Source organism: Pipistrellus hanaki, assembly GCF_964339955.1.
Source record: "Pipistrellus hanaki genome assembly, chromosome: 11".
In the NCBI taxonomy this organism is placed as follows: Eukaryota; Metazoa; Chordata; class Mammalia; order Chiroptera; family Vespertilionidae; genus Pipistrellus; species Pipistrellus hanaki.
In genome coordinates this window covers 14,765,509-14,789,552 of record NC_140513.1, presented here as the reverse complement: position 1 = coordinate 14,789,552, position 24,044 = coordinate 14,765,509, and the positions used below count along the sequence as shown (strand labels likewise).

The 24,044-nt window shown below is 43.3% G+C and overlaps 2 protein-coding genes across 2 annotated transcripts; one reads left to right on the top strand and one right to left on the bottom strand.

Moving 5' to 3' along the window:
* Positions 1–3,489: 3,489 nt before the first annotated feature.
* On the bottom strand, positions 3,490–6,692 carry POLE3 (DNA polymerase epsilon 3, accessory subunit). The gene is made up of 4 exons (XM_084899281.1): positions 6,267–6,692; positions 6,078–6,163; positions 5,578–5,696; positions 3,490–5,076 (listed from the first exon to the last, which is right to left on the bottom strand). The coding sequence occupies exons 1-4, from the start codon at positions 6,330–6,332 to the stop codon at positions 4,904–4,906; spliced, it is 444 nt and encodes a 147-aa protein (XP_084755407.1). The 5' UTR covers positions 6,333–6,692; the 3' UTR covers positions 3,490–4,903.
* Positions 6,693–7,018: 326 nt separating this feature from the next.
* Positions 7,019–23,534, top strand: LOC311630333 (uncharacterized protein C9orf43). The gene is made up of 14 exons (XM_084899227.1): positions 7,019–7,170; positions 8,939–9,138; positions 9,241–9,391; positions 12,794–12,872; positions 14,955–15,055; positions 17,014–17,080; positions 18,288–18,451; positions 19,099–19,246; positions 19,606–19,696; positions 20,045–20,103; positions 20,345–20,405; positions 21,578–21,657; positions 22,824–22,890; positions 23,072–23,534. Exons 1-14 carry the CDS (start codon positions 7,115–7,117, stop codon positions 23,380–23,382), a joined length of 1,635 nt encoding a protein of 544 aa, XP_084755353.1. The 5' UTR covers positions 7,019–7,114; the 3' UTR covers positions 23,383–23,534.
* Positions 23,535–24,044: the final 510 nt, after the last annotated feature.

Genomic DNA, 24,044 nt, shown 5'->3' with positions numbered 1-24,044 from the left:
TCCCGGGCGGGCGAGAGGCGCGGGCCGGGCGGGGCGGGGCCAGGCCCGGGGGCGGGGCCCGGGAGGCTGCGGGGCGGCGCGGGAGAGGCTCCGCGGTCTGGGCGTGTGCACCTTTCTTTCTCTTAAGCGCTTACTCTCTCGACAGCCCTTGTCTTCCCAATGTACGGCCTCCTTGGCGCTGGTTAGTTATTTGTTGAAATAGTGGGACGTCAAGGACGTTAAAACAACACCGTAATGTCCGACACAATTGCTAAGTTCATTTTTTTTTGCGGACTGAGCATTTTAAAGATTTTTTAAATTTTTAAATTATTATTATTATTATTATTATTATTATTATTATTATTTTAAATTTCACACCAGGCTGCCTTCCAAGTTTTAAGAGAAAATTTAATCCATCGTAGTTGCCGAGGATCCACTCTGTGTCAAGGTTTGGGGGATGTGGTTTGAATGACATGGGCATTTTAGGCGTTAGGATGCGTCCAACGGGGCGTGGGGGGGAGTTGGGATGCAGAGCGTGCACAGGAGCTGGAAATCCACTGAGGCTCTGTGGGACCGATACCCCAGCAAAGGAATGCTTTTCTAGAGGCGAATCAGGGATTATAGAAAGGCTAACTCTGAATCGTGAACATGCCAATGGATTGTACTATACTTACACTCAAAATTTGTTTCTCAGAATCTGTAACCCAAACCTGTTTTATACTTCAAGCTAAGGAGATAGAGAGAGGCTTAATGCTAAGGAAATAGGACATTGTTTAGTTCCCAGCTACTACAGTGCTGATTTGTGTTCAAATAAGGAAGGTGGTAGAAAGGAATGAGGAAGAGTGAAGAAGTAAAATGGGATCAGTGTGGTCAAGCTGCTAAATTATTTAAAATCAAGTAGGCTGAGGCATGAGGAAATGATTCTATTCTTGCTAACTAGCCTGGGAACTTAAACTTTTCAGTAGCGCATCCATGACTGGATATACATGAGCTCCATAGATAACCATCTGAGCAACTCAGTTAATAAACCAGACGTGGAAGATTACTATTATATCTTGGACCTATACAGAGGATAAGAATGCAGGTCTGACTCTTCTTTAAAAAATGTGCTTTTTACTTGAAAAACTCAAGCTTTTTTTAATTTATTTTTTATTTTAATTGATTTATGGGGGGTGGGGAAGAGGAAGAGAGAGATCCTTTGCAACTGGACTTACTGGAAACCTGGGTATGTGCCCCAGGGCAAAACTCGGTATAGCGCTTAGTTGTATTTCAGGTTTGCAAACCTAGACACTTGAATAAAAATTTATTTTAGCAAAGCCTCCTGATTCATTTTCGGCCAGTTGACAGAATGTAATGTGTTTTTTTTTCGTGTGTGTGTGTGCATTAGAGTCAGAAACAGTACCATACATTTTACATTCACTTATCTGAATGTAAAACAGTTACTATCCTCATTTTACAGATTGGGAAAAGTTTCCAGGGAGATTAAAAAATTTGCCCCATCGCACACAGCTTACTTTGCAATGACTGCTAAATATACTCAACTCACAGGGATAATGGCTGTCCCCTCCCCTTAATTTAGACCCCCTGCCCAACGTTTCTTTCATGACACCTGTTTCATCTCTGAGTTTATTGATAACTAAAAATAGCTAGCACCATCTACCTCTAGGAGCCCAAACAAGGCGAACATTTTAAAATGCTGCTGTTTAGTGTAATCTATTTTCCCCATGTGTCTCTTGTTTTTGACTGGAAGAGCTTACTGTTGTAAGTCAGTATAGCTATTACTACTGGGGAGATAAGGATTGACTGGGAGACCAAAGGGGCTTTTTTTAGGGTGCTGGTCATGTTTATTGATCTAAGTATGTTACGTGGATGTATTCAGTTTGTGAAAATTCATCAACCTCTAAATTTATCTGCATCTTTTAGTATGTAGAGATGAGAAAAACTGATAGATTACCTCAAGTCTTCTTCCCAGTGCTTACATTCTAGTTTTTTTTTTTTAATAAGTAATGTTTATTTTATTTTTTTTAATTTAACTTTGTATTTTTAAAATATATTTTATTGATTTTTTACAGAGAGGAGGAGAGAGGGATAGAGAGCTAGAAACGTCGATGAGAGAGAAACATCGACCAGCTGCCTCTTGCACACCCCCTACCGGGGATGTGCCCGCAACCAATGTGCCCTTGACCGGAATCGAACCTGGGACCTTTCAGTCTGCAGACCGATGCTCTACCACTGAGCCAAACCGGTTTCGGCTTACATTCTAGTTTTAAGTCATAGTCCCTACTCTCAGGAAACATGACTTTTCTTTGGTAAAGTTTGGTAAGAACTAAAGCCATGTGCAAGTGGGGTTCTTTTGGGGACTCATTCTTAACTGCGGCCATCTGTTGGAGTAGAAGCAGATTAGAACAGATGGTAAGGCGAGCCTTCTTTAAGCAGGCTATGAAATAACATTTCAGTATGGATTTAATAGGAAACATCAAGCGATTGTAATAGCAATGTCCTGGGAAGAGCCACTTGGCAAGCAGTACACAGGGGAAGCTAGGGGAGGCTGAGAAGAGGCAGGAAACGGAACTCACAGGAAGTCACAGGAGTCCAGATGGGACTGAGGGCTTAGCCAAGTGGTGCTCAGGGGAATTAATAAATGATATTTCTGCTGTGAGAAGGAAAAAAAAACACACACTGGATCTAATGACTTTTGGGGTTGTCTCTGTGAAATGTTATTTATAAATTCATGATTTGAGAAAGCTATGTAGATTAGGTAATACGACACCAGACACACAGCACTCAATAAACGTTTTGGTTTTGGAGTTGGTAAGCATCTGTTATGTAAAGCAGTGGTTCCCAAACTTGTTTGGCCATGCCCCACCTAAACATCTCTAAAATCCTGATGCCCTCCCCCTGTGACATATAATTCTTATTATTCAAAAAGTGAACTCCTATTCATGTGGAGGAAGCCTAAAAGGTTTCCTCCACTCGGTCTAAACAAGCTTCCAAAGAACATGGTATCCGTGAAAGAAAAATAAAAGAACGAAAGGACAGTTGAAATACTGTTAAGAAGTTAAAAAAATAAAATAGTAACATGAAGTGATATAAAAAATAGCAAATAAAGTTTCAAAACAAATAGAACTGAAATGCATAAATGTCGCAATATATATTTATATACTGTATATGAGGCCCCTAGAACCATAAGAAATGCCAAAAAGTCACTGTTAATAAATAACTCATTCTCAAATCGCCCCCTTTAAAAATCAGATCGCCCCCTGTGGGCCTGTGGCCCACGTTGGGAACCACTGCTGAAAAGGGGGTGGGTCCAGCAGAGCCATGGAAAGCTCTTGCAGTGCCTGAAGAGCAGCTCCCTGGCGGTGAACGAGCAGCATCTGCTGGTCAGCCAAGGCAATGAAGCACCCCATAGTTACAAAGGTCTGGCCCAGCCCACAGCCCGAACCTGTGTAAGGCACCAGCAGGAGGCATTCCCCCAGAGCATACCACAAACAAGCAGGAGTCATCACATTTAACAAGAGTGTTCTTTATTTGTACAAAGCATTATAATCTTCTCAACATTCTTTACTCATTTATCAACAAAATTTTCACTGTTTTAATTTAACAAATTAACAGTGTCAAACTACACTTCACTACCTGTCAGCTGCCTTAGAGACAAGCAAAAAAGTGCTTGGAGCACTAAATGAAAAGAGAAAAAACTCCCCAAACCTAAGAAAGGTCAATAGAGGTTCTTTAGAAGCAGTTAAAAGGCTGGAGGGGGGTGGGGAGGAAGGAGAGGCTGAGACAGGGGTGGAGAGGATTAGATTCCTGAGCACCATCAGATTTCCTTTAAATTTCAGAGGTTTACAAAACAATTTTTAAAAGACATGAGATAAAAAAGAAAAAAAAAGAAAACACACACACAAAAATAAAGACAAAAGAAAAGAGAGAAATAAAAGATATGAGATTAGGTTATCCAAGTTTCTGGACTGGCAGAGGGAGCAGAGGGAGAAAATGGGGATGGGGAGCAGAGGAGAGGCAGGAAGCGAGACACGCAGGAGAAAGTTGTGCCTAGAAGGAATACGGTTTGGAACTTGTCGTGAATTGGAAGAACGAAAAGCCGTAGTCACAAGTCTGGGAGATGGACTACAAGAAGAGAAAGCTGGGATTTTATACCTCCCAGGAGGTGACAACAGATTCTAAAGTTGTGCAATGGCAGACAGTGAGGTGCATCGAAGACTAAACCATCTGTTTGGTAAGAGCGAGACATTGGCAAAGTTGCTTGATTAAGTCCCCTCTATACGGAGGACTTAACAAGCCTGTGTGCAGAGTGCAGCCACCTAACAGGTCAAATGTCCACAGGCAATACATTGGGGCCCCAAGCCAAGTGGGTTGGTAGAAACTAAAATTAATGTTACTGTCAAGTGAAGGGACCACAGATTTCATTGTTCTTCCACAGCCTTTTGGCTGTTTCCTAAAACTGAACCACCGTGATCACTGTAATGAGCCAGTATTGCCAAACACTATACAAACAGGCTGACCATGATCTAAGCCCCAATTTTTCCTGAGCCCTGGCTGCCTCCTGTGATCTGGAACCCAGGTGGCATGAAGTTACTATTTTTTAGTGGGGGTGGGAGGGAACTGGGAATCAAAAACTGTCTAATCATATACACAAGTAAATGAGATCATATCGGCTGATTAAATGATCAGTTCAGAATCCCTCTTGCCAAAAAAAAAAAGTCATAGCCTTCAGACTGATTAAACAAAACAGGACTCTGCTGCTCAGATGCTCTGAGTCTGGGAAGCGCTGGTTTTGCTACTTCTAGCCAGATTTCAGTTTTGATCTTCTCGGCTCTTTTGCCTAAGGCTCTGCCCGGTAGGAAAAGGCGTCACATAAACGCATTTCGGAGCGGTACCTTCCGCGGTGCCAGGCTCCTCACCCCGTTCAGTTGTCCACTTCCTCCTCCTCATTCTGTTCTTCTTCCTCCAGCCGCTCCTCATCTTCATCAATTTCCTCATCTCTACTCTTGTCTTGCTCTTCTGAATCTGTTTTTCTGTCTTTGTCCTTCTTCTTCTGCTCCGAGGCTTCCTTTTTGCCTTTCTGCTCCCTCCGATACGCTGTGAGGAGGAAGGAGGGAGTTAGGAGGCACGGCTGAGCCACGCAGACTGCGGCAGCTCATTTCACTGGGAACGTGTAGCTGGGAAAGCTGGGCACACAGGAAACATAAGCTGTAAGCTGTGGAGCACATGTGTCAAACACAAGGCCCGCGGGCCAAATCCAGCCCGCCAGGCCTTGCAATGTGGCCCGCACCGCGCTGTCATCACTGCACTCCGCTGTCAGTTTATGACATTGTCAGTTTATGACTGTTCAGTAAACCATTCGGCCCGCGATTTAGGCTGGATTTTAGATTTTGGCCCCTTCTCTGATTGAGTTCGACACCCCTACTGTGGAGAATGACAAAACAGACCTCAGGCAGCGCTAACTGACCTGTTTCTCAGTCTCATCCCACACTTGCCTCCTGGGCTTAAAGGGACCCAAGCTGAGATAGATATAGGACCAGGTGAGCGGGTCACACAGGACAAGCATCTACTTGGCTGAGAAAACAAAAAGGCCATTACCTTCCAGAGCTTCCTTTAACGGGGTAACGAAGCGCTGGAACTCCATTTCCTCCATGGCCGAGAGCACATCACTGGCATTCAGCGTCTTGCGTTTCCCTTTCATCGCGAAGTTGTTGGCACTGAAACATGGAAAGAGGAAGGAAGCATTGGAGGCTGTCAGACCCTCTATTGCCGACCGTGGATGTGGAAAAAGGAGCACCCAGAGGGGAATGGGAATGCCCACATCTTTGATGCACACATTTTTGTGATAAGGTAACAAACCCCCCTCCCCCCAACCCGGTCACACTTTCCTGTAAAAACGGGTTAAAGCAAAGTTATTCTGCTGTTTCATTTGTTTCATAATTTCTAAAAATTGGGTGAGAGTTGTGAACCTTCCTCCACGAAGTAGGGACACAGTTACTGGGGTTTGTGGGTTCCCAGCCACGAACTCGGAGGGGTCCTCTTAGCGCCTCCCTTATGCCACAGTCCCAGCTAAGTCCGGCTGGCTCTGCCCGCCTTACCAGGATGTGGCGTACAGCACGAAGACGCTGGCGGCGCGGGAGATGGCGCTCCGGGCCTCCTTAGAGATGTTGACACCGTCCGGGAGCTGAGGGAAGGGCAGGGTCGTGAGCCAAGCTGCCGGCTCAGGTCCGGCTTCCCCCGCCGCCCGCTCGCCAGCCCCCGGCCCGCCCGCCAGTCTAGCTGCTCACCGCCTCCTTGATGATCCTGGTAATAACGGCATTGGGCAGGTTCAGGTCCTCGGGCCTCTCCGCCATTGCCGCCACCGGGGCCGGACCTGCGCCTCAGGCCTCCTCTTCAGGCAGCTTCAGCGTCTGGACTTCCCGCGTCGCCCCGGTCTGACCCCCGGAGGCTTCCGTCCCGCCCCACGTTGCCGGTTGTGTCCCATACTGCCTCGCGCGCTACGGCCTCCTCCTCCTCCTCCTCTTCCTCCTCCACCAGCCCCGCCTCCGCCTCCAGTGGCCGGAGTGCCTGTAGTTCCACGCCGCTATCGTGCCTGCCCTCCTAGCTCCCGTTCGGCCCCCACCGACCTCCGGTGTCCTTTCTCAAGCTCATCTGTCTGCTTTACGTCACCGCCATGTTCGGAACTTTCTCACCAAATTAAGTTCGGCTCCTTGGGGCTTCCGTTTCTTCCCCATAGTGCAGTGCGCTGCTGCCCGGCGAGGCGTGGCGCGTTGCCTGGGGAACGACTGAGGCGGGAAGGCGGGGCCTGGCGGGAGGGGCTTACAGGCCTACGTCTTCCCCTAGGGCGTCAGCCTCCCGGCCGGGGCATCTGATTGCGTTGCTCGCAACTGCGGCCCCCATGGCCGGAACCTCCCACTTCTGATTTTCAGAGCGGACGGGGAATCCTTTTTCTACTCTCACCGGAGCTGATGTCTGTCCGTAATAATTACACCCCCTTCCTCCCAACTTGGTAATAATAGTATTATGGATAACTGTTACCGAGAATTTCCGAACGCAGATTAATGCAAGAATAATGCAACGTCACATTGTCATTAAAAACGAACCCTCTTAAAATTATATATATGCTTTTTAGTTCATGAAATTGTTCGTCGAGCATCTTTCCCAGTCAAAAACATCACCATACCTTTTTAGGTTGTATCATATTACGTTCACAGAGATTATCCTCACTGCCACTCAGTACTAATGCTTCTTGAAACGTCTCGTGTTACCCTTTGGTTTTCCTGCTTTTGATAATGAGTACAGAGAAATATTTCTCTATTATGAGAAAAGCTGCAGCAATTTGAGGTTAAAAAGGCAAATGAAATGGTTTCAATGAGAAGCTGTAGGGTCTGGTGGGAAAATTCCGCTTGGATAGAACAGACTTGCCTTAAAGATGTCAGGAGATGCTAGGCTTCAGTCAATGGCTGTCCTGTTAGAATTGGGCCCGCATTGTCAGATATTTTGATCTCTAAAATGAGTCAGAAGTCTGGACATTATGGACTATTTCCATTTAAAATAATGGCTCAAAGTACAGGCTAAACAAAACAAATTATAGGCCAGGTGCAATCTTTGGCTAATATTTTGCTATCTTTGGTTTAAAAAGACTTTTAGAATAGGGACTTATTTTGTTATTGTTCTCCATGCTTATGACAGGTTCCCTTACATATTTGGGTGTCAATAAATGTGTTGAGTAAAGGAAAGTACCTCCTTACTAAATTATTATGGGCCAAGTGGTAGTGATTGCATAAGACATTTCTAGAGAGAGATGATAATATTCATTAAGCACCTATTATATTACCACATTAAAAGTACATTTTCTCATTTAATGCTTCTACAGTCCTACTTAGGGATTTCCCCTCCCCTACTTTATATGAGGAAACAGGCTGAAAGAGGTTAAATCACTTTCCCGTGACCATAGAGACAGTAAATGAAAAGCCAATGGCCCCTGATACAAGTTTAAGTTTACTGATTTGCTGCTTGAGCAAACCCATTAATTTTTCAGTGCACAGTTTAGCTGCCTGTATGAGAATTGGAGCATATTGAAAAATGAAGCATGCCTTCCAAAGTTTTGAGCCACCTAAAGCACTTCTTATCTATATTTTTAATTTGATAAGGCTTTTTGGAGAAGCCAATATCTTTCCCTAGTGATTAATAAAGGGGAAAAGGGAAGGCTGCTGAACTCTCTGCCAGACCTTTTAAAATCCATTAACTAATTTTTGTAATGACTTGTCCTCATTTTGCAGGTGAGGAAATTGAAGCTCAGATTAACCAATCCTTTATTAGTGAACTAATGGCCCGGTGGACGAAATTCATGCATGTGGCCTGTTACCCAAGTCTTATCCTATGACTACCATTTACCTCAGCTCAGCCTACACCCTCTTCAATCTGGGACCCCTTGAGGGATGTCTGACTGCTGGTTTGGGATCGGGCCTAAACTGGCAGTTGGACATCCGTCTTGCAATCTGGGAACCCTGGCTCCTAACTGCTCACTTGCCTGCCTGCCTTATTGCGCCTATCCACTCTGCCTGCTGACCTGCTCGCCCCCAAAATCTCTCCTCACGCCCCCGCCAGCCTGCTTGTCCCCAACTGCCCTCCCCTGCTGGCCTGATGGCCCCTAACCGCTTCTGCCTCGGCCCCACCACCATGGCTTTGTCCGAAAGATGTCTGGAAGGTCTCCCGGTCTAATTAACATATTACCCTTTTATTAGCATAGATTAGGAGACCTTCTGAAGTCAGTCTGCTCTCAAACTCTTGCTACTTTACTTCACACTATATATTTTTCATACTTATTTGTTACCCAAGTCTTATCCTATGACCACCATCTACCTATAAGAGTTCAGTAGAAATATTTGATGCTTTGAGTCCATATTAAGATCTGGTTAGTATATATTACTCACTAATTATGTGGTTGTTTCTCCAGAGGGCTAGAAAGCTACAAGGTTGACTTCCATCCTAAGCCATTTATAACTATGGACTTGCCAGAGGAGAGCCAGTGGGATGAAACCACTTGCAACTTGGTGGCTTGTCAGCATCCACAATGCTGGGCTACTGTCCGCCGCATTGAGAGGGGCCACCCTCGAATCCTGGGCTCGTCCTGCAAAACTTCTCTGGATGTTGACGGTGAGTTAGTCAGCCAGTCTCCTCGCTTACAAGATCTTTGAACTATTTCTGTTTGGCTCTCTTTTAACAAATCACATGTCTTCATCTTGTTTGTTTTCTCAGACAAACTCCCAGTGCTCACCATTGTAAACCTCTCAGACACCTGCTTCAAGGCCAGGAGACGTCCTCACAGTCATTTACGAGGACTTACTTTCCCTAAGCCTCACTATGCATCGTCTCAGCGTTCAAAGTTTGACTTCAAATTTCAAGGCAGGTAAATTATCATGAAATCCACCTTTAAGAGCTTGCTATCTCAAATTTCTGGTTGATTTCCTTTACCCTTGTTGAAGATTTTGAGAAAGCTGGGTTTAAAATACAACCTCGGTTCAGCTAAAGAAGTGTTAAATAGACAGTGAGAAACAAAAACAAAGCATTCTTTAATATATGTATATGTATATGTATATATATATGTATATGAATATATGTATATGTATATATATATTTAAATATTGTATTGATTTTTTACAGAGAGGATGGGAGAGGGATAGAGAGTTAGAAACATTGATCAGCTGCCTCCTGCACACCTCCTACTGGGGATGTGCACGCAACCAAGGTACATGCCCTTGACCGGAATCAAATCTGGGACCTTTCAGTCTGCAGGCAGACGCTCCATCCATTAAGCCAAACTGGTCAGGGAATTTTTTTTTAATTTATTTTATTTTTTTTAGAGAGGAAGGGAGAGGGAGAGGGAGAGAGATAGAAACATCAGTGATGAGAGAGAATCATTGACTGGTTGCCTCCTGCATGCCGCACACTGAGAATTGAGCCCACAACCTGGGCATGTGCCCTGACCAGTAATTGAATCCTGACTGGTTCATAAGCCTACACTTAACCACTGAGCAATGCCAGCTAGGAAAAAAACAAAGCATTCTTTTTTGTGTGTTCTAGGAATTGTTTAAAATGGGCAGTTTGCTAGGGTGACACGTACAGAGTACCACAGACTTGAGTGGTTTAACCAACAGAAATTTATCTTCTCAACACGCTAGAGGTTAGGAGTTCAAGATTAAGGTGTTGGCAGAGCTGCTTTCTTCTGAGCCCTTTCTCCTTGGCTATAAATGGCCATCTTCTTCCTATGTTTTAACATGGTCTTCCCTGTGTGTGTGTGTCTCTGTCCTGATATCCTCTTCCTATAAGCACACCAGTCAAATTGGATGCGGGCCCACCTCTATCTCCTCATTTTATCTTAATTATCTTTTTAAAGACCCTGTCTTCAAATACAGTCAAAATCTGAGGTACAAATGAATTTTGGGGGACACAATTCAGCCTATATCAGGGAATATCTCATTAACTTCTGTGGGTCATCAGAAAACTGTTCACACATACTTTTATTTTTAGGTATGAAATTATAAGCTCCTGAAGGAAGAAGCAATGGCTTTTCCTTATGAATATCTTACAAAGTTTAGGTACTTAACTAGTGCTTGCTGATATATGAAGCTAAGGGAAAGGTATCTGGAAAACATAGGTTTTTAAAATGTGAAGACCCCTGTTGCCTGGAATCAAAGCACTAGTGCCCTTGTAGTGATTTCTTATCTCCTGTTCGATTTAAGCAGCTCTTGATTTTTCTTAGGCTGAATAATATAGAAAAGGATAGCCGAAACCGGTTTGGCTCAGTGGTAGAGCGTTGGTCTGCGGACTGAAAGGTCCCAGGTTCGATTCCAGTCAAGGGCATGTACATTGGTTGTGGGCACATCCCCAGTGGGGGGTGTGCAGGAGGCAGCTGATCAATGTTTCTCTCTCATCGATGTTTCTAGCTCTCTATATCTCTCCCTTCCTCTCTGTAAAAAATCAATAAAGTATATTAAAAAAGAAAAAGAAAAAGAAAAGGATAGGGCTTCTTTCAGGTTCTCTAGGACTCAAGCCCTGGGAAAACAGCAGCTTCTCCCAGTCAAGGCAAAGCCCTTTGTTTAGTCACTCATTAAGTTCATAGATAAATCAGGGTGGGGTCTACTTTCCAGACACACACACACAGGGAAGACCATGTTAAAACATAGGAAGAAGATGGCCATTTATAGCCAAGGAGAAAGGGCTCAGAAGAAAGCAGCTCTGCCAACACCTTAATCTTGAACTCCTAACCTCTAGCGTGTTGAGAAGATAAATTTCTGTTGGTTAAACCACTCAAGTCTGTGGTACTCTGTACGTGTCACCCTAGCAAACTGCCCATTTTAAACTAAATCGGGATACAGTGTTTGAATAGATAAGGGCCTTCAGCCTCTTGAGGAGGCAAAGAACCATTGATTGCCGTGAATGTGGTAAGAAGAGTGACCCCTAGCTGTGTGGAAGCTCACACGAAAGATTCCTAACCCCAGGCACTTGCCCTCTGGATAGGCTGCACCTGGGTTTAGACCTGAAATTAGAGCAGTTTAGTGAAGTGGGGGAGGACAGGAAGAGAGTTCTAGACTACAGAAAATAGCACATGTAAATCTAGAAGGCAAGAGGAAATTTAGGTACCAGGGAAAAAAATTCAGTGTGTTTGGAACCTAGAGCAGAAGTGGGAGATGGTCAATGGGGGAGTGGGAGTAAAAAGCAGGGGCCTACATTGTGTAGGACTTTATAAGTCAGGCGAAATAGTTGGGTCTTTATCTTATATTTTATATGTACTCATTTATACATTTAACATGTTAAAAAATAAAGTAGCAAGTGATATGAAAATGTAAGAGGATGTATTTTTTTATTGTATAAAATATACATGACTTTAATTCTTTTTAAATCTACAATTCAGTAGTATTAAGTACATTCACCATACTGACAACCATCACCATTATCCATTTCTAGAACTTGTTCATTATTTCAGACAGGAACTCTGTACTCATTTCCTCCTCCCTCCAGCTCCTGATAATCTATACTGTATTTTCTGTCTATGAATTTACCTATTCTAGATACCTCATATAAGCGGAATCAGACAATATTTGCCCTTTTGTGTCTGGCTTATTCATCTAGTACAATGTTTTCAAGGTTCATCTGTGTTATAGCATATATCAAAATTTCATTCCTTTAAAAAATACTCTTTTGTGTGTATGTACCACATTTTACTTATTTAACATGTTTTTGGACATAAATACCAAAGGTATTTAATAAACTTTATTTTTTGTTTTATTTTATTTTTTTATATTTTTATTGATTTTTTACAGAGAGGAAGGGAGAGAGATAGAGAGCTAGAAACGTCAATGAGAGAGAAACATTGACCAGCTGCCTCTTGCACACCCCCCACTGGGGATGTGCCCACAACCAATGTACATTCCCTTGACCAGAATCGAACCTGGGACCCTTCAGTCTGCAGACCGATGCTCTACCACTGAGCCAAACCAGTTTCTGCTAATAAATTTTATTAATGGTGACGTAACTACCTATAGTTGGAGAGAGAGGAGCATAGGCTATGCATTCAGTTTGATCCAACAAATAGTTGTAAAATGTTTGCAATGTTCAATGTCTGTTTGGGAGCGGCTGCAAGGAAAAACAAACAAAACTTAAGGAGATGGTAAGATCCTACGTTCATTCAGTAAGTATTCAGTCCAAGGCTTTCTATACCTAAGTAGAAGGCTTTTCCTCACAGTGTCAATTTTATCATCCCAAGAAGTCTTTGTGTCTCTGTCTCACGTTCATAAACTCTCACTTTCAGGCCTCACAAGGATTTACCTGACAAAGATTTGATCAACTATCCTAATAGACCTCCCAAAGGAAGTCACAAATTGAAAAAGGTACTTCCTCTGCATCTTTACTAATGAGCATAAAATATTTCCTTCTTTAGCATTGTTCCTTGGGATGACTGCAATCTGAATAATGATCATGATAACTATCTAACGTTGGGCCCTTACTATATACTAGGCTCTGTGCTAATAGCTTCACATGCTATACTGCTTCCAGAAATTCCAGAGACAAGTGGGTTTGATTTGTGAAGTTTGGCATAGGTGAGAATTTTGTCTTTGTCCTATATAGAATGTGTTTAGCTACTAAGTAAACACTGTCATTTCATAATTCAAGGATATTAGGGTGCAGGAATGGTAAACCTAAATCGGGCCTTACAATCATCTACTCTGATGACTTTCAAACATTTTTAGCTATGACCTATAGTACATTTTACAACAAAAATATGATGGAACAAGTCTTACTTACCCTCGATAAGGGTGATGTACTCTGATATTTTTGGTCCTATTCTATTTCATCTTTAAACAATGTAGGCTGCAATTCACTCAAGTTTGATTAGATGACCTATGAATTAGTTGCAACTACAGTTTGAAGAATATTACTATGGTCTATCTCATATATTTTTCAGTTGAGGAAACTAAGATCCAGATAGGAAGTGATTTGCTAAAGCACATAGCTAGGTAGAGGCAGGACTAAATTAAAGTTTAGGAAGAGAATCCCTTTTACTTATCTACAATAAGAGAGATTTGCTATTCTTTGCAGTCCTACTGATGCTCCCCCTCCCTTTTTTTAATAAGATACTTCACTTTTCTTTTTTATTTTATTTTATTTTATTTATTTAAAAATATATTTTATTGATTTTTTACGGAGAGGAAGAGAGAGGGATAGAGAGTTAGAAACATTGATGAGAGAGAATCATCAATCAGCTGCCTCCTGCACCACCCCTATTGGGGATGTACCCGCAACCAAGATACATGCCTTTGACGGGAATCGAACCCACGACCTTTCAGTCCGCAGGCCGACGCTCTATCCACTAACCCAAACCAGTCTCGGCATATTTTATTTTATTTTATTTTTTTATTGATTTTTCACAGAGAGGAAGAGAGAGGGACAGAGAGTTAGAAACATCGATGAGAGAGAATCATTGATCCGCTGAGAGAGAATCATCGATCGGCTGCCTCTTGCACTACTGGGGATGTGCCCGCAACCAAGGTACATGCCCTTGATCGGAATTGAACTCGGGACCTTTCAGTCTCCAGGCCGACGCTTTATCTACTGAGCCAAACCAGTCCCGGCGAGATACTTCACTTTTCAGTGTCATGTGGTGGAGAATATAAGGAACTAAGTGGGGAGGATAGGTTTGAATGGATGAATGAACAAAGCACTTACCTCTTTGACCACTTTAGAACAACAGGGTTAGATTAAATTAGTTTTAAATTAATTGTTTGAATAGATAATACATGTATATGGTTCTAAATCCAAAGGGCAGGAAAGGGTTTACAGTACAAAGAGGTGTCCTCTGTTCCCCTGAGCCAATCGGTTGTTTTTCATGGGGACAACCTTGCTTTGAGCCACGCCCTTTTTCGTACTAGGAATATGGACTAGATGACTTACAAGGTTTCCTTGAGCATCATCAGTGTTCTAGTATCTTAAGTAGCTAAATGTGAAAAGAGTTAAGACTTTCACTTTTATATAGATGCCTATAATAATAGATAGGCTTTAAAAATATAAAACTTGCCCTGTCCCTGTCAGTTCCTTCCCTGCTCCCACACTGTATTATAATATCTCCAGAGGACCTAAGTCTTTGGAGTGGAATGGCCAGAATGAGTAGTGTTCCTTTAGGTAAGCCCCAAGGTACCCTCCTATGGGATGGGGTTGGGAATTGCCACCCTCATGTCACAGGGAAGCAGGGGACACTGTTCACTTATAAATGTGCACTCTTACAGGACCTGTACTGATACCTGGTTTCTTGGGATATTATAAAGATGTTTTGGGGATTGGAGTACTGTATTTATTATCTTGTGAGCCACTGTATTGTTTTGGTTAATATGATAATTTAGTTCTTGGTCTTATACTGAGTGCCATCAGGAGCTGGTATATTCAAACCATACATAGGCTTTATATTTTTCTCTTAGCTTCCAGTGCTAAATTTGAATGAGACACAAATTCCTTGTCCTCAAGATGTTAGCAATATGATTGTAGTCTGGATCCCAAAAGAATCAGAGGCGAATGTGAGGTGAGTTCTCTAGAACTTAGGGGGTCTTCAACTCTTATATTCTACCAAGCCCTACTGTTCTCTGCAGGCCTCCTTTCTGTGATCTTTTTAGCAACCTCCATGCAAGTAGCAGGAGGCCAAGCAGAGAAGGTCATCGTCTCTTACATCTGCCTCTTGCTACACTGAAATTCTATTTTAATGCAATTTGAGATTCGTGTCCTGGGATTTTTCTACATCAAATTCTAGGTGGCAGTAAATAGCATACAAGATAGGGCCCAATGTATTATATTTGTGAGGTTTGATTAAGAAACAAACACTTGCCAAAACCGGTTTGGCTCAGTGGATAGAGCGTCGGTTGTGGGCACATCCCCAGTGGGGGGAATGCAGGAGGCAGCTGATCAATGTTTCTCTCTCATGGATGTTTCTAATTTTCTATTCCTATCCCTTCCTCTCTGTAAAAATCAATTAAGAAAGAAAGAAAGAAAGACAAAGAAAGAAAGAAAGAAAGAAAGAAAGAAAGAAAGAAAAGAAAAGAAACGAAACAAACATTTGACCTGGTCAGTGTGACTCAGTTGGTCCTATACACGAAAAGATGGAGGTTTCAGTTCCCAGTCAGGGTCCCAACCCAGGTTGCAGGTTTGATTCCAGGTTGGGGCATATGAAAGGTATATACGAAAGGCATCACATCAATGTTTTTCTTCTCCTTCCATCCCCTCTCCTCCACTCCCATTTCCTCCTCTCCTCTCCAAAATCAATGAAAAGCATATTGTCAGGTGAGGATTAAAAAAAAGATAGAAATTCTTTCTGATTATTATCGATAGTTATTCTTAGAGCCATTAGCAACTAGTGAAAAAGTTTCCAGTGAAGCACATGAATCTTTGGTCTCAATTTCAAGGCCCAGCATATAAAGCTTGTGTACAAAGCTGAGCATGGCAAAGATTACTTGGCAAAGGCCTGAAGCCTTGCTAATATTGAAATCTTTGGAAGAAAGTATGTTTTATTTTTGTGACTGTTGAGGCTTTCAGATCCTTGTTAAGTGATTGTTTAAAGATGATAAAACTTAAGAATTTCTTTTTCTTTTTTAAAAATTGATCCTGTAAATGCTTCTTTACATATGCATTCTTTGTGTATACTAGGATATGGTATAAACAAACAAAAAACACCTAAGGGCTCAAATTCTTTTATATGAAAGAAGCTCAGATGTAGGTGGGCCAGGGCTTGTATGTCAGGTCCATGAGGTAATCAGAAACCAGAGTTCCTTCTAGTTATCTTAAAAAAAAATAAAAATGTTTTATTGATTTTACACAGAGAGGAATTGAGAGGGACAGAGAGTTAGAAACGTTGATGAGAGAGAAACATGGACCAGCTGCCTCTTGCACACCCCCCACTGGGGATGTGCCCGCAACCAAGGTATATGCCCTTGACCAGAATTGAACCTGGGACACTTCAGTCCACAGGCCGACGCTCTATCCACTGAGCCAAACCAGTCCCGGCTCCTTCTAGCTTTCTGGGTCATCATCCTCATCTGTGGCTTCCATCTTCTAAGATGCTGCATGGGGGATTTTAAGGTCTGTGTGATGGCTAGGGATACAGTTATTATAACCATGGTTCAGGTAAAAAGGAAGAGGAAGACAACAGAACAAAAATACCTGAGCAGTGAGAATTTAGTGGAGAACCAGATAGATTTGCTCCCTGTCCTTCTGCAGTCTTATGGGGTGGGCATTCAGACACAAACATCACCAACTCTAGGCATATAATTGCTAATTGGATTAATGCTGTAAAAGTAAATAACTGAATTGTGAGAGAATGGTGGGGAACCTAATTTAAATGGAGGTATTTTTTAGCAGTTGCTGGGCTCCTAATGACCATCTTTGAATACTGAATAGACTATAGAAATCTTTATAGTCATCATTCACAAATATCCTTGGTGCTCTTGTTTAAGATGTCTACAAATACGTTTTGGTTATTTTTATTTCAAGTCCAGCTAAGCAGTATGTTGCTCCAGGCCAGGATGGAAAGAAGAAAAAAAGAAAGATATCTACAGTGGTAAGCTTGACGTTTTGGCTAAAGCTTTAATGATATTACTTTGTAGAGTTCATTTCCTTTCAGATATCTTCTCACTTCCCTTGTTCTCTGTTTAAATGACTAAAAATCTGTAGAAGAAACCCTCAAGAAATAACTACCAATTCATTTTGTATTTAGAGACTCATTTCCCATACCTCCTCCACATAGAAAGGTGGAGAGTACCTTGAAGAGATGTTAGGAGCAACTGCTGGGTATTCAGGGGCCTAGGAGTTATAATGGGTCTGTGCTTGCACTTCTTCTTCTTTAAAAAAAAAAAAAAAAAAAAAAAAAAAAAAAATATATATATATATATATATATATATATATATATATATATATATATATATATTATTGATTTTTTACAGAGAGGAGGGAGAGGGATAGAGAGTTAGAAACTCGATGAGAGAGTAGCATCGATCAGCTGCCTCCTGCACACCCCCTACTGGGGATGTACCCGCAATCCAGGTACATGCCCTTGACCAGAATCGAACCCGGGACCCTTGAGTCCACAGGCAGACGCTCTATCCATTGAGCCAAACCAGTTTTGGCCTGCGTTTGCACTTCTGATTCTACCATTTATTAGGTGAAGGTAGCCTTGAAAAGTCACAGAGCAAGAAGGTTGCTATGTGCATGAGAATAATGCCTTGGTCCAGGGGTCCTCAAACTTTTTAAAGTGGGGGCCAGATCACGGTCCCTCAGAGAGCTGGAGGGCCGGACTATATGAACTACTAATTCCTACTGTAACACCTCGGCTGCGCTCACTGCCCAAAAAACCTGGCGGGCCGGATCAGACTCCTCTGCAGGCCGCATGTGGCCCGCGGGCCGTAGTTTGAAGATCCCTGCCTTGGTCAGTTTGTTCAGTGCTGAATCCGGGCCTAGCCCTGTGCCTCCACATAGTTTGCCAATAAATATTTGTTGGGTTTGTTCAGTGAATAAGTGAATAACCATTTTTTGGGAAAAACAAAACAACGAATCCCCAAATGATCTGAATTCAGTAATAGGGTTGGGGAGCCAGAGAGGGAAGAATGCGATGACCCCTAGGTGCAGATTGGGGAGCGGGTTGCTGCTGGACCAGGTCTGCTAATGCGTTTCATGTGCCGGGTTTGTGTTGGGAGGCTGGAAGGTGGGTGGGAAGGGGTGGCACTGACGAGAGTGCTTCAGGGGGTTCTTTCCATTGTCTCTCTTCCAGTCATCTGTGGTTCTCTCTAGAAAGCAGAACAGAAAAGCAAAGTTGAGCACTTCAGGGATAACTGTGCCTCCCCCATCCCCAGAACAACTTTTTGAGCCACCAAATTCAGAATTAGTATCTTTCTTGAACCAATTTGACACATTACCTCAGGATCTCTTGAAGGAGTAAGTATGATGTAAGCCTGTGGGAGGGCCCGAGCACCTGCTTTTTTTGAAGCTGTGAAGGGTCTCAAGCAGTGTGCTCTTTCTGAGTAGGGAGGGGAGAAAACCGTCACCCTACCTGTTCACTGCGTTCTTAGACTGGTATGCAGTGGTGACCATACTCTCCACCATTTATCCAGTACTTACCGTTTGCCAGGCCCTGTGCCAAGTAAGCACATCACATATGTTCTCTCATTTAACCCCCCACTGGAAGTAGACCCAATTACTCTTCTCTCTTTATAGATGAGCTATGGATAAATGGGAGGCAGAATGGAAAACTTACTGGCTTTGGGAATTTTTTGTACTTTACTTAACCTCTTTAAGCTTCATTTTCCTCATTTGCAAAATGGGGACGATGACACTTGTCCTTAGGGTGTTGTGAAGATTCACTGGTATAGGCGCATGAGCCTGACAAAGTGTAAACACTTAATCCATATAAATGATCATAGCTACACCTGAAAACTGTTATTGAATGAGTACCTGTTGGTACAGACCATTCCAACCCAAAAGTGGACATTTCTTCAAATTTGGAGCCCTTTTCATGTTTCACCTCAGCCGCAGTCTCCAAGGAAAGCTGTTGCTGATTGCCTGACTGTCTCTGTGCCCTTCAGTCTTTTGTTAGATGCAGGGGAAAGGTCGCCTTGTCTGGAAACGAAGACACAGTTGGCTATGGGGATAAAGGAACCTCTGGGAAAGAGCCGGCCTGAGAGCGCCATTTCTGGTCAGATGTTTTTATCTGTGCACCGCCTCACCCTGCAAGTAAGAGTTAGGGAGCCTCAGAGCAAGATGTCTATATGCAAATCCAAATTCATCCATCTACAAGGCTGGAACAGTTGACTTTTGTTTTCTGTTTTCTCTTCTATCCTTCCACTCTGGACCCAAGCCCCAGAGAAGGTCTGGGCTCTATATAGGTGAAAGCAAATGTCTGGGGAGGGGTGTGAGAAGAGCAGTGTTCTCTATTTCTTCTGCACTTCGTTTTCTGTACCTTTCTCCTCTCCAGAGCCCCTGGCACAATGCTGCACACACCAGCTTCTCAAAAACTGCATGAGGATTAGACAGATAAATGAATTTGGGGGATCCATTTGGGGAAAGACCTATGTTTTCCTTTTTCACTCCAGAGACCATCATTGAAATATCCTGAATATTTGAAGAAATTATGTTATAACCGGAAGATAAGAGATAGGCTTTCTAGTGCTGCCAGATCTCCAGGTACCATTCCTCCTCAGCCCACAATTCTCATACTTGTTCTCAAGCAAATTCAGTTATGTTTGTGGCCAGTCATACAGGGTCACATGTAGAACTCAGGAAACTGCAATTTCAAGAAGCAGCAGCTACCACCACCACCACCACCATCACCACCACCACCACCACCACCACCACCACCACTACCACCACCACTACCACTACTACCACCACCAACCACCACTACCCAGGCCTTGGCTTGGCCCTGACCAGGGAGAGAGAGTCACCATTGTAAAGCAAGGCACAGCAAGCAGCCCAGGGGAAGGGTGGAAGCTCTCAGGAAGGAGAGGATAGAGCTGGTTCTCTGACCTCCAGGTCTTCGGAATCAGCAGCAGAGCCAGCAGCAGAAGTCGAAGACACCTACTAAGAAACCGGTAGAGTGGCAGTGAGGGGCCACCTGGGACTTGCTGGGACTGCGATAAGTGGGTGCCTCCTGGAGCAGGCAGGGATGTATTAGAGGCAGGCTTCTCCCTGTACTCTGTCTGCTAGTAGAACTTTGTAGATACAAAGTTCCTATTTGGTTGTGGATATTAACTTCCTTCTTTTAGACTCTTTTTGAAAAGTTTTCTTCACTGCTAAAAGTTCTAACTCAGTTCTTCCTCATGTGGGTTTCAGGAGGCTAAAAAGAAATCCATGACTGATCCAGGGAGCCAGAGCACTGTGCGTAAATCTTTAGGTACTGTGGGAACCCACACTATGGTGAGGGGACTGTGGGCTGAGAGTGACAGATCCCAGGGAAAAGCTGAATGTGCTTGTCATTTGGGAACCTGCCTTTGGCTTGGCTGTCACTCTTCCATCCAATATTTACTAAGCAAGCTGGGCCAGGTGTCTGCTTCTCATGGGATTTGAGAGAGGACCATGAGCATGAGTCAGAGCCATCGCTCAGGTCCTACTTTAGAAAAGGCAGAGTGGTTTGAGGATGATGAGCAAGCCCACATTACTGAAGAGAAGAAGCAGAGATCCGGGGCCCTCACTGAAGCCCCAAGAAAGTTCTAAGGAAGCAGAGTCCAAGGCCCTCTGCTTCCTCTGCCACAAGTTAGTCTCTGCAGCCTCAGGTTGAGATCAACATATTATCTAACCCAATCTAGGAGGCAGTTAGCAGATTCTTGACAGGCGATCTTTCTCCTCTAGTGTTCATGCTGGTGATAGAATGCATTTCTCATCTTTTTTGGATTTTTTATGTCTGAGCTGAAAGATATACTTACCCCCGTCCCTCTGACATTTCTCAGCATGAGTGCAGAATGGGAGGAAAAGAGGGATGAAGAATCCCCCTAAACCTGGACACTACCAACTGTAATGTGAAAATAATTGTTTAACCGATAGTTCACTCTCCAACCCTGGGGCACTGGGAGGGCTCAGGTGAGGTGTTTACTGGAAAGAATCTGCATTTCAGGACTAGCTGGGGATAAAGCTGGGGCAAAAGAATTGTGAAACTAGAGCTTTTTTTGGGGGGTGGTGGTGGTTTCATTTTCAGAAGCCAATAAGGGTACATTAGGTATGGTGCAAGAAGGTCAGAGGAGTATTCATAAACTGAAAAGGTAGAGTTAGGGACTCTTTTGTTGATATGCTGTCCAGATAGCTGCCCCTTAGGTTTCTTGAAGGAATCCTGGGTCTTTAACACTCACTTTACCTAGGCTTAATCTCTACTTCTGTAATAGATGTGGGCAGTCACAGGTGAACAGAATCACAGATAGAACTCAGGAAGCCTAACTCCCTTTTAGCTGCCTCTAAGGTCCTGTCTTGTCCTGGATGGGGAGTCACTTGTAGACTAGGGGCTCAACTAGAGGCCCAACAATAGGATATGAAATACAGACAAGAAGAGAAATGAGCTGTCGTTGTGGTCACTAGGTCACAGAACTCCATCACTGGGCAGGAAAAGTGACAGCAATCAGCAGCCGCAGATGGAGAATGGCCCCATCTTGAAACAGGTGAGAGTGTCTGAGTGCTCTTCAGCTAGGACCCTGTTTCTTTCTTTTTTTAAAAAAATATATTTTATTGATTTTTCACAGAGAGGAAGGGAAAGAGATAGAGAATTAGAAACATCCACCAGCTGCCTCCTGCACATCCCCACTGCAGATGTGCCTGTAACCAATGTACATGCCCTTGACCAGAATCAAACCTGGGACTTTTCAGTCCCTAGGCCAATGCTCTATCCACTGAGCCAAACTGGTTCCGGCTAGGACCCTGTTTCAATTATCTGCTGTTCAACAAACAACTCCAAAGCTGAAACCTTAGTCATTTGTTATTTCTCATGATTCTGTGGGTTGACTGGATAGTCTGTGTAGTCTTGCTTGATGTCACTCATGGAGCCACATTCAGCCGAGTCTGGGCTGGGACTATTGACCAAATTGCCTTGGTTCTCGTAATGAGTTCTCTACATGTTTGGGCTTCTTTTTTTTTTTTTTTTTTTAAATATATTTTATTGATTTTTGTACAGAGAGGAAGGGAGAGAAATAGAGTTAGAAACATCGATGAGAGAGAGTCATCGATCAGCTGCCTCTTGCACACCCCCTACTGGGGATATGCCCGCAACCAAGGTACATGCCCTTGACCGGAATCGAACCCGGGGCCCTTCAGTCCCCAAGCCGACGCTCTATCCATTGAGCCAAACCGGTCCCGGCCATGTTTGGGCTTCTTGACAGCATAATAATCTCATGCGAGCACTTGCTTAAGGGATAGACCTGGAACTGGATCAGTGTCATACTGCCACATTTTACTGGTCAAAAAATCACAAGTCTAGCCCCGATTCAAGAGGAGAGGAAATAGACTCCCTCTCTTGATGGAAGGAACAGTATGTGCATACAGGAACGAGAGGAATTGTTGGCAGCCATCTTTGGAGGCAATCTACCCTTAGCTGACAACTGGGAATGGGTAAAAGTAGATTCTGGCTTCATCTGGTTAGCATGGATGGCAAAGAACACGTGATACAAGCTTCTCTAGTCTTAAGAGGTGGGATTTTTGTCCTTGTCTTAGATGTAAATTTTTCTAAGAAAAGCATCATTTAGAAGAAAAAAAAAAAACAACAACAACCAATAAAACCCACATTTGTTTCCTAAAGTTCCAAGTTTTCTCATACTTACTCCATGAATTTCAGGATTCCACAGAGAGACCACAGATGGGCTCTGCTGAGAACCACCTGGATTCCTTCTCCATTAAGCAGAGTGAGTTACTAGCATGGAGGAACCTTAGGAAGTGTCTGAGGACAGGGAGAGCTGAACCTGTGTTGACCAGGATAGTTCACATCCCTGAAGACACCCAAGTCCTTCCTTTTCTGTCCTCCATTTGTCACAGCTAATTGGGAGAAGGCTACAGATAAGAATTAACGGCTGGGTCCTCTTTTAGGTCCTGAATTATCCAAGACAGAATCCACTATCACGGACTTTGGTACTCAGATGGAGGAAGTGCCAGTAGCCCAAGAGGAGGAAGTGCCAGTAGCCCAAGAGGAGGAAGTGCCAGTAGCCCAAGAGGAGGAAGTGCCAGTAGCCCAAGAGGAGGAAGTGCTAGTAGCCCAAGAGGAGGCTCCCAAGGACCTTTCATCCAGTATATCTAGAGCAAGTATGATAAAAATACTGAGGATTTTCCAGTCTGCTGATGATGCAGCTGAGGAGAAGAAACTCTCTGGGTTACAGAGTAAAGAGTCTCCAGAGACATAGGTAGAAGGCGTCACTGGGGCAGACTTATTCTACAGCAGGATGCTTAGAAATCCAAGGACTGTGACCTTGGACATAGGGCTAAAAGGAGTGGGGACTTCTCCTTGGGCCCTTTACCAGGGCCTGAACTTAGGGATTCTGTGTTCTTCATTTACCTTTACTTGCCTCTAAAATAAGTGAGGAGGAAAGAGCTTCACTCCTTTTAAACTTGGATTGTTTCTCTTAGATTAGGACCAGAATAATTGCATAATTAAACATAGCTGCTGCTTAATCAAAAGACTCATTCCTGTTTCTGGGATGGGGAGAAATAATTCTTGGTACTTTATCTTCTCTCTGAAGTCCTAAAAGATTTCCAGTTGTAGGAAGAGTTTGACCTGCTCCTAGTTTTTCCTGTCATTCTCTGGAAATGGTTTCTTTTGAAGATGGCACCCACAAAATTACCCAATGATATTTGTTGTGTTATGTTTAATATTCCAATGTATGAGTACAGGACTCATTAACCAGAAAGAGTCTGAAAGCTCCAGTTTCTGAGTTACTGAATCTGCAGGAACATTTCTCTGATACTCATAAAAACTCAAGAATGTCAGAGTTTTCTTGAACTTGAACTTGATTTTTGCAAAGAGGTTTTTCATATTTTTGTCTTTAAACTTTTTAGTATGGAAACA

Bases quoted from the DNA above. Each gene is read 5' to 3' on its own strand.
- POLE3 (XM_084899281.1), bottom strand. From the start codon at position 6,332: ATGGCGGAGAGGCCCGAGGACCTGAACCTGCCCAATGCCGTTATTACC. The intron at 6,164-6,266 runs GTGAGCAGCTAG...CCCTTCCCTCAG, and splicing joins CCAGGATCATCAAGGAGGCG to CTCCCGGACGGTGTCAACAT. The intron at 5,077-5,577 runs GTAATGGCCTTT...TCCTCCTCACAG, and splicing joins GTTAAAGGAAGCTCTGGAAG to CGTATCGGAGGGAGCAGAAA.
- LOC311630333 (XM_084899227.1), top strand. From the start codon at position 7,115: ATGAAATTGTTCGTCGAGCATCTTTCCCAGTCAAAAACATCACCATAC. The intron at 12,873-14,954 runs GTACTTCCTCTG...TTTTTCTCTTAG, and splicing joins GAAGTCACAAATTGAAAAAG to CTTCCAGTGCTAAATTTGAA. The intron at 20,406-21,577 runs GTACTGTGGGAA...TGTGGTCACTAG, and splicing joins CACTGTGCGTAAATCTTTAG to GTCACAGAACTCCATCACTG.